The following is a 9,453-nucleotide window of genomic DNA, read 5'->3' as shown; positions in this document are numbered from 1 at the left end:
TTTTCAATGCTATTATATGGATAACATTTCCTACCTATCGTCTTCGTTGTCCTCCAGTTCTCTACCTTCCATCTAACACCTACCTCCCTTAATCCCTGTTTTGACGTTTTGGTATCAACTAATAAATCTTGACTTTTTCCACTAGTCAACAAAAAAAATTAATTTCCATTAAATAATAAATAATAAATAATAAATAATAAAAATAATGATAATGATGATGATTATAATTACAATTTGCTCCTTCCATGATATAAATATCAATAGACACTTTTCCTAGCTAAGCGTTCGTCTTCACTGCGACTCTTCTTCTTCTTCTTCTTCTTCTTCATGGCGCCGGCGTTCGTCGAACGGGACCGGAACTGCGTCTGCGTTATGGACGCGTCGAGCCGCCTCGGCTACTCCCTCGTAAAGAGGCTTCTTCAGAGGGGCTACTCGGTTCACGCCGCCTCTTACAACCATGGTCGTCATGCGATTCCATCTTCGTCTGTTTTGCAGATTTGGTGGATTATCTTTGCCTAAATTTGGGGTGGTTTTGTGCAGGCGCGTGCGGTGGGAGCCTGAGAAAGCTGGCCGCCGGCGATGGCCTGCGGCTGAAGGTGCTGGCGGCCGACCCCTTTGACTACCAGAGCATCGTGGACGCCGTGAGGGGCTGCTCCGGCCTCTTCTACACCTTCGACCCGCCTCAGGGTCAAACCTACGACGTGAGTGCCCGTCGGACATCGATGGATTTAATTTGAGATTTGGGGGAATTAACTAATTGAGATCTGATCGTTAAAAATGGCCGATTCAGGAATTCACGGTGGAAGTGGAAGTCAGAGCCGCGCACAACGCGCTGGAAGCGTGCGCGCAGGCGGAGACCGTGGAGCGGGTGGTGTTCACGTCGTCGGTGACGGCCGTGGTGTGGGGCGGACGCAGCCGGTCGGCCGACGACGACGACGACGACCACGACGATCGCGTCGTCGACGAGAGAGACTGGAGCGAGCCCAATTTGTGCAAAAGGTTCAAGGTAATTAATTTCCTTTCAAATTCGTGTAAACTTGGAAGCGAATCAGTCGAGAAATATCGAGGAAGAGCTGGATTCATAATTGAGCGGGCGCTGCAGCTTTGGCATGCGCTGGCGAAGACGCTGGCGGAGAGGACGGCGTGGGCCCTGGCGATGGACCGCGGCGTCGACATGGTCGCCGTCAACGCCGGCCACCCCACGGACCCGGAGCTTGCCGTCGCCGACCTCCAGTACCTCGACGGCGCCCGACAGATGTACGACGACGGCGTCCTCGTGACGGTCGACGCGGACTACCTCGTCGACGCCCACGTCGCCGCCTACGAGTCCCCCGCCGCTTACGGCCGTTACCTCTGCTTCAGCAACGCCGTTTGCCGGGTACATGACGCCGTTAAGCTCGCCCAGGCGCTGTCCCCCAAATCGCCTTCCCCTCCTCCATCAAGGTAATCGATTATTGAATAAACTAAAATAAAATAAATAAATAAATAATAATAATTATTATTATTTGAATAATTAATTTACAGTGACGCATTGAGGGCGATACGGACGAGGATCCAGAACAAGAAGCTGAGCAAATTGATGGTGGAATTCGACGCGACGAGGACCGAGGTGGAAGCGTAGCGCGCCACGTTTCTACATGAAGATGTAGAGCCGTTGATTATTTAGATTTGTGGAAAATATGGAATTCTATAAATGTATAATTTATGCAGTGAGTTTAATCATTTTAAGAAAGATTATGAATAAGTTCATGCCGTCAAATTTGTTCTTAGTCTTTTGGGGAGGAACCGTGTCATCGTCCTTATCCAAATCGAGGCGCTGCTTTTCCGGCGTTCGATTTTGATCGCTTTCCTCGTCGCCTAGCTTCTCGAATTCGTGGTTCGTCCGTTTTCTCCGTCGTGATCCGATCCGAGTCGACTTCGTCGTTTCTCACAAGGAGCTGGCGGCCGCCTCCTGATGAAGGATGTGAGCGACCGCTTCCAGCTTCGCGTTGGATGGAGAGCGGCGCGGAATCCATAAAGGTAGAAGAAACCTCCGCTTGTTTCGTCCTTCGTGCTTGATTTTAGCGTTGTTATTAGTGCCGGACAAATCGACCCCAATTGCTTTTGATCCAATTAGGGATTTGGGTGACTTCGATTCTCGGTCTTTGCCGGCCCCTTTCTGGATTAGGGATTTTGGCTGCAGTGGATGATCATTGAACCTTCCATCGTATTCAGTTAACTTGTAGTTAGCTTTTTAGATTACCTTGTTGCTTGTTATCCCCTTCACGTTTAACTTGACACATGTTTAAATGAATTGCTGTTGCATGGATTTGTAATCATTCCATGAATCAATTTTTGTCTCAAGTCCATTGATTAGTGATCTTAATTGCGCTTTCTTCCATTCAATTTGTTGCCCCTTTAAGTTAGAAGGACTTGATGTCTTACTCTTTCCTCTGCAACAATCTTTCTTTTTTTCTGAAAGTTGTAATTAGCAAGAGAATATTGAAACAAATACATAAATTTCACAACCAATATTTGAAAGAATCATAGAAGCTTGTTGAAGTAATTGTAGTTAATTCTTAGCATCAGTTGGAGAGGGGTCATAGAGATCAATATCAAACCTACTGTTTTATATATGCTAGCTTAATTTTAAACAAACTTTGTTTGTCACCTCAAAATGAATGTTTTTAAACAGTAGTTGATCCGATATTTTGACTATCATCACATCTCTTTCAAGTTCTAACAACATATTGAGCAAATTTCCAAATGTTTGTTTAGATCAGTATCAAAAGTAAATGAAGTGACCGAATCATTAAGCTACAAAGTAAACACAAGTTATATCCTCAATTATTAAACAGAATTAAGCTAGTATTGCTTTTATTTGCAGTTCATATGCAACTCAACAAGATGAGTTTTGAAATATTAGAAGTTTGGGTTTTTTTTTGATGGAAATTCAATTGATTCATTGTTGTTTATCATTTGAGGGAGTACCAAGAAACAATAATATCCATAGAGCTTATCAAATTATATTTGACGGTTTCTTAGCTTTAGATATATAACTAGCTTTGTGTGGTTGCAAAATTCTTCTTTAATTTGTAAGTGTATTTTTCTCTCAGGATTACTATAAAGTTTTGGAGGTTGACTATGACGCAAATGAGGAGGTTATAAGATTCAACTACCGAAGACTTGCACTAGTAAGCATTACCTAAAAGTTTCCTGTGTCATTTCATTCGCGAGAATTATCACCCATTTAGGTACTACACACTGATAACTTAACTCATTTCATTCCGTATCAGAGGTGGCACCCCGACAAGCACAAGGGGAATAGTGATGCCACCGCAAAGTTTCAGGAGATTAATGAAGCCTACCAAGGTAATACTTAAAATTGCATCCATTTTTTAGTACATTACTCTTTGATCATGTCAGATAAAATGGTATCAAATGAGACTCATTCTATCAAACGGTGATTGTGTAAAACAAAAACTAGGATAATAATTTTGATTATTTGGATCTTTGCAGTGCTCGGTGATGCAGATAAGCGGCATGAATATGACATATCGGGTAGTTACGAAATCGATAAGTACACTCTACAGGTAATATTCACTCCATATGTTTGCACAGAGTTTTACTCAGCAACATGTATCAACTTTCCTGGTTCTTTTCCTTGATCCAGGAATATCTTACAAGATTCAAGGGAATGATATTGACATGCAATGGCCTCGGTATTGACCGCCCTTCATGGTAATAACGCATTTGTCACTCTATTCGTCTTAAGTAAAGCCAAGTCGCATAATCCCATCATAATGTTCCGAAAATGATGCTAGTCGTCAATAATATTATTATTTTTTTTTTTCAAAAATGTTTGTTTGTTTTACTGCATACATAAATAGCTGTATGAGTGTTATGGCTCTCAGGTCACAGAAGCTTACGGAGACTGAAGCATTGGATCAATAATATCGGCATTCTTTTGTTTTCCCCAGTTTTTGATCGGGAAAGGCACTCGTCGATAACTTTGTGATATGAAACTCGTCGTATAACAACCATGGCCAAGACGATTACTAACATATCGAAAATAGAAGGTATTCTAATTGTTTCAAGGATACTAAAAGGTGATGCTCCATGTTTTTACCAATTTATTTTACGGTAATTGCTTTGATGACCCTCGTTCTTAACATCGACCTTTATATGTTTGGTTGAATCGAAGTGAATGATTAGCCAAAAGATTGAAATCCTCTCTATCTCTAAACATATATTTATGAAAGAAGTATGTAGCTTGAGAAGTGCTTTTCCAACCCCTCTGACACTCTCCCCTCCCGATCCCACTTATTTTTTTTACCCTTATATCCCTTCCAATTCTTCTCCACGTTTTATTTTATTTTGTTTTGTTTGATTGATTTTTGTTTTTTTAATCAGCTTTTTAATATATTTTTTTATCAATTTTATTCTTTTCAATATTTTTTTTATTATATATTTATAATCTTTTATTTAGTTTTTTAGTTGTAGATTTTTGCATTTTCTAACACACTCCCTTTCCAGCTCCTCGGATTATTTACCTTTATATCATTTGTTTTGCTTTTTTATTAAGTATTTTTTTTTGGCAAGAATGGTATGTCGTTTTTTATATTTGTATTATGAGATCGGATCCTCCGTCCTTAATTTTCTATTTTCATATTTCACTCGTCATCTCTAGCCCACTATCGGCGCCTTTTGGTTGTCGTCCCGATCAGAATTATATTCTAGGGGAAAGGTGAATCCAGGGGGGTTGCCATCGGTGCGATTGATGTCGAAATTCGATCGAATTTGAGAAGAGACTCAGATCGATGGGTGAAGGAAAATTTGCTCAGATTCGGTTGGATTTTGACGTCGATCGTGTCGATGATGACCTCACTGCATTCATCTTCTCTTAGGATATAATTTTAATCGGGACGACGATCAGAGGCCATCGACGATGGGTGGGGCGATGAATGAGGCGACATGTGATATTAGGGCAGGAGATTCGATCTCTTATAATTTTTTATTTTTTTTCATAGTAGATTTTAAAGTTATTATTTGTAAAAAATTAAAAGTAAAATATGGATAAAAAATAAAAAAACTGTTGAAAAAATAATAAATAAAATTTATTAAAAAAAATAAAACTAAAGAAGTAAATGAAATTTTAAAAATAAAACTAAAGAAGTAAATAAAATTGAAAAAAAAATAATTTGTTATTTTAAAAAAGGATAAAAAAATCATTTAACAGGAGAGAGAGAGAGGGGGGCACGTTGCAGTTCAAATCTTCTTTCCCCAAATTTTTCTATCCTCGTGTCCTTTACCGATCGGACGAACCAGATTACATCTCAAGGCATCATGACATCCTTAAGATGTGTGCAGTATCCTCGTGATGTGTAAGGCATCCTTGAGATGTAATCTGGTCTGTCCGATCGACAAAGGGACATGGGGGTAGAAAAATTTGGGGACAGAGGATTTGAACTCGGCGCGCTGTGGGGTGGGAAAACAATTATCATGTAACTTTTGATAAAATTTTAAATTTAAAGGAATACATAAAAATTTTAAAAATACTGATAATAATTTTATATTTTAAAAAATTCAAATATATGTTGTGTGGGTATTGCTGTGGGGTGGGAAAACAATTATCATGTAGCTTTTGATAAAATTTTAAATTTAAAGGAATACATAAAATTTTTAAAAATACTGATAATAATTTTATATTTTAAAAAATTCAAATATATGTTGTGTGGGTATTTTTATATAATGGTAATTTATGAAAAGGCACACTTAATTTTTTAATAATACCTATAAGTACTTTACAGGTGTGGACTGGCGCCATTGGCGGGACTAACCGTAATTGCTATTAACAACCAAGTCCTATTAACAACCAAGTCGACCTTGGTTAGGTCAATTGCCATCTTCCGATTGCGAAATTGCAACTACCCTACTAATTTCAAAATCATAGGGGGTCCCAAAATCACGACTAAGCTCCATCGCGGCCTCTAACCATGATTCCACACTCAAAGGCTCCAACCTACATCAATTGTCTTGGCTGCCCGGCACGATCGCAGTCACAATTCAACTAGTCGCGGCTAAGCCTAGCTTAGCCTTTGACAGCGATTTCACGATCAGAGGTTGGATGGATGGCTAGTCAAGTAGTCATTGCATATGCCAATTAAAGCCGTTGTTAGTTTATATTTTTCAAAGGAGAAAAGTATTTCAGGAAATAAATAAAACCTTTTGAAAGTTGAGTGCGTTTTAGGTATTATAAAAAATTGAATAGTCCGTTTGTAAATTGGTAAATACAAAAGGGCATATTGAAAAATCAAAGAAACTTCAGGGCGTGGATTGAAATTTTCCAATAATTCATTTATTAACCAGAATCTTTTTGTATCTCCCACGATCGGAGCACCGTTGCTTTTCTAGTCCCATTGGGAATTTGGAATTCGTTACGGACGCCTCTTCCTTCTTTCGTCGCCAGCGCCGCCCTCGCTCGCCGACTATGTTCTCCAAGATTTTTCATCCATGCCGAGGCGGCTCGCAGATCTCCTCCTCCTCTACTTCGTCCTCCTCCGTGCTCAAGAAGGTTCGTCTTTCTCGGCATCTTTCTTTCCTTGGTCAAATTAGGGTGCATCAGTTGTTCTTCCTCTAGGGTTCCGTTGTTCTCAGTTCTTGGTGGTGTATTTGGCGCGATCGGCTCGATCTGGATATTGGCACCATTGTAGTCTAAAAAAACAAGAAATTTCATCCCTTTTCGCACTGCCACGGAGTATGGGTTCTGTGGGAAGGAGAATTTGACGCAGTATTACTGGTCAAGTTTGTTTATTTTTGGAATGGAAAAATGAAGAGTAGGTTTGGGCCTTCGCATTCTTAAGATTATATCGAGCCAAATTTAATGTGACCTAATACATAACGAATCTCGTATTTACCATTGGAGTGTTTTGCTCAATCCAAGTCCCTGTAGAAATATTTCATGTCGAAGGCTATCAAAATTGAGTGTTTTTTTTAGAACAGTGAACATTTGGTCTGGCTGCCTGGTCTTAACTGGGATTTTCTCACTTTTTTTCAGAAGTCCTTCTACAAATGGGAGGAGAAGAGAACAGACCTTTGCTGCTTCTCTATGTTGTTTTATGGAATCGTTTCTTAATTCGCAGGACTAGGCCTTGAAGGGAAAAAATTGTCAATGGCAGCCCCATGCCTGTATGAAAATGATTGAAGATTGCTTAATGCGTAGATAGCCATCATTAGAAATGTCTAGACCACTGACCTAAACTTTGTCTAAAAAATGTGATCAAAATCGTGACCTATAGTAATAGAACCACCTTCTAGCAAGGAAATAATTATATGTTCTAAACTTCTACTTGCTATGTTGACGAGGCTATTTTTGTTTCGAACTCTAATGCTGTGTTTGCTTGGAAGCGAGAAAATAGAAGAGAAATGGAAATTTTAACTGAAGAGAAAAAGAAAGAAAATAATTGTATATTTCATTTATCTTGATAGAGGAAAAAGATGGATTAAATTCCTTACTTTTTCTATTTCGTTTCAAGTAAAGTAAAGAAATTACTAGTTTTTTTTTCATAGCATTTCTTCTTTTTGTTGTTTCTATCCAAGTAAACTAAACACAAAATTTAGGTCATTTTAGAAAATAAATCCTCACATTTCTTGGTCAATTGTGAAATATACCCTTTACAATCATATACGAATCATAAAATTGATTTAGTAACTTTGAAAATGCCTTTTTCTTTTTTTATTGATGCCTAGAGAAAAATCTTCAGACCAGTAAGAGATGGAGTTATCCTGGTATATATCATAATCTAGAAATGCTCGAGTGAGAGAAGGGCAGGAGGGAAAACAGATGTCAATTGCTGACTGTAACATATCTGTTATGGGCGATCAACTTTATTTTTCTCCCGCATCTGTTGGTTGTTTCTGTGACCACTTGTTGGATCAATTGCTGCATCGCAGACCATATTGCCGTCTTTAAATCTCTTAATTGTTGATAAACTTGAATTATATTCTTTTACTGAATTTAGATAATTCATCCAGCTCGATTGTTTCTTGGAACCAAGATTTCTATATATGTTAACTATGCTTATGAATACATATATGAGTTTCCTTCCATTTCAGACTATGGAAATGCTTCAGGAAAAGGAGCTTGCTCTGCAAAAGAAGATTTCTCTAGAGATTGACAGAGCAAAGCAATTTTCCAGGGCAAACAATAGACAAGGTTGGTTGATATTAATCATCTTGGTTATGATAGAGAATATAGTATTCCTTATCCAAGTTCATTCTGATACAAAAACATGGTTGGAAACTCGCAACATTAGCTTATCAAGGTCTAAAAAATTCTTGGGATCTCAATGTCTAACAGTGTGTTGCCAAATATTGGATGGACATGGCATCCCTCAAAATGATTGAGCTTGCATTCTCGTGAAAATAAAAAATCTGTGTGTATGTTTGCATGTGCATGCGCACACCATGTAGCATTAATTCGTACATCTTCGTTATTTTTTGTTGGACAAATCAAGATCACTTGTGAATTCATATTTAGTATGAAAAAGGACAATATTTACCCAAGGAACTATTACTGCAAAACTTGCTCTTATATTTCTTCTGACCCATTAAACATTTAGCTATTGTGAAGCGCGATACTTAACTCAGATTTCCTTCTTGCTAGTTCCTATTAACTACTGGTGATTGTATTTTTTGCATTGTGCAATAGGACACAGTTTGAGAATGATTTAATCTTCTTTTTCCCCAAACAGCTGCAATGGAGTGCTTGAAGAGGAAAAGGTATTACGAAGGCAAAATGGAGCAGCTTGAACTTTTCCATTCACGCATTCGCAACCAGGTAGGAGATGCATCAGTCTGCTGATTTTCAAGTTATCGCTGTGAAAATTTAAACAATTTAATCAAAAGTTTTGGTCTATCTTATTCTTGTAGGAGCAAAAGCTAGAAAGATGCCTTACGAGGTAGCAAAGCTTGGGAGACCACAAACACTCATCGGAAGAGCTGTTCATGGAAACTGAGACCGACTTGTTACTTCTACCATTTTGTAGATATCGTAACTATGCAGACTGTTGATATTTGACCTTGTGCTCTGCCCTGCAAGTGTTGGCTTCGTCAACTTGTTCTTAGCGAACACACCATGAAACGGCAATATCCGCGTTTGAGTTTTGGAACTGTGTAATTCTTGGAGTTAATGCAATTATTTTTTATGATCGTCTTTGTTATTATTCTTGTTGGGAGAATTAGTTTCGTTACCACTATAATTACAATGACAGATCTGTGTTTAAATGGGTTAAAATAGTTCATGGGAGTTTAAGAATCTGAAAACAAACTATTTATTTGATCATCAACTGAAACATAAGCTTGTCTATAGTCTGACCTGTGTAATCCAAATCTAAGGCTCACAAAATTAAGTGAGTCATCTTTTGCCAACCTAATTTACTTCTAGAGAAATATAATTTGTTTGAAATAAACAGG

At 38.4% G+C, this 9,453-nt stretch overlaps 2 protein-coding genes across 4 annotated transcripts; both read left to right on the top strand.

Annotated features, from left to right (window-relative positions):
• The first annotated feature begins 265 nt into the window (after positions 1 to 265).
• Positions 266 to 1,744, top strand: LOC121981118 (cinnamoyl-CoA reductase 1-like). Its single transcript, XM_042533480.1, has 5 exons — positions 266 to 460; positions 541 to 701; positions 791 to 1,006; positions 1,103 to 1,443; positions 1,525 to 1,744. The coding sequence occupies exons 1-5, from the start codon at positions 328 to 330 to the stop codon at positions 1,619 to 1,621; spliced, it is 948 nt and encodes a 315-aa protein (XP_042389414.1). The 5' UTR covers positions 266 to 327; the 3' UTR covers positions 1,622 to 1,744.
• A 143-nt stretch (positions 1,745 to 1,887) lies between these two features.
• On the top strand, positions 1,888 to 9,191 carry LOC121981119 (vacuolar protein sorting-associated protein 32 homolog 2-like). 3 transcript variants are annotated; one of them, XR_006111741.1, is made up of 9 exons: positions 1,888 to 2,019; positions 3,096 to 3,173; positions 3,276 to 3,351; positions 3,499 to 3,572; positions 3,653 to 3,720; positions 3,894 to 4,058; positions 8,095 to 8,194; positions 8,733 to 8,818; positions 8,911 to 9,191. XR_006111741.1 is itself a non-coding variant. In XM_042533481.1 (6 exons), exons 1-6 carry the CDS (start codon positions 1,993 to 1,995, stop codon positions 3,931 to 3,933), a joined length of 363 nt encoding a protein of 120 aa, XP_042389415.1. In that variant the 5' UTR covers positions 1,888 to 1,992; the 3' UTR covers positions 3,934 to 4,208. The 3 variants fall into 3 exon arrangements, 2 of the variants coding, with proteins under 2 accessions (XP_042389415.1, XP_042389416.1); XM_042533481.1 differs by lacking the exons at positions 8,095 to 8,194; positions 8,733 to 8,818; positions 8,911 to 9,191 and having other exon boundaries at positions 3,894 to 4,208; XM_042533482.1 differs by lacking the exons at positions 1,888 to 2,019; positions 3,096 to 3,173; positions 3,276 to 3,351; ... (1 more) ...; positions 3,653 to 3,720; positions 3,894 to 4,058 and adding an exon at positions 5,884 to 6,553.
• The last annotated feature ends 262 nt before the right edge of the window (positions 9,192 to 9,453 follow it).

The sequence above is a fragment of the Zingiber officinale genome, chromosome 5A (assembly GCF_018446385.1).
Source record: "Zingiber officinale cultivar Zhangliang chromosome 5A, Zo_v1.1, whole genome shotgun sequence".
Lineage (NCBI taxonomy): Eukaryota > Viridiplantae > Streptophyta > Magnoliopsida > Zingiberales > Zingiberaceae > Zingiber > Zingiber officinale.
Note: the sequence above shows the minus strand (reverse complement) of the source record. Positions and strands in the feature narration are given on the sequence as shown.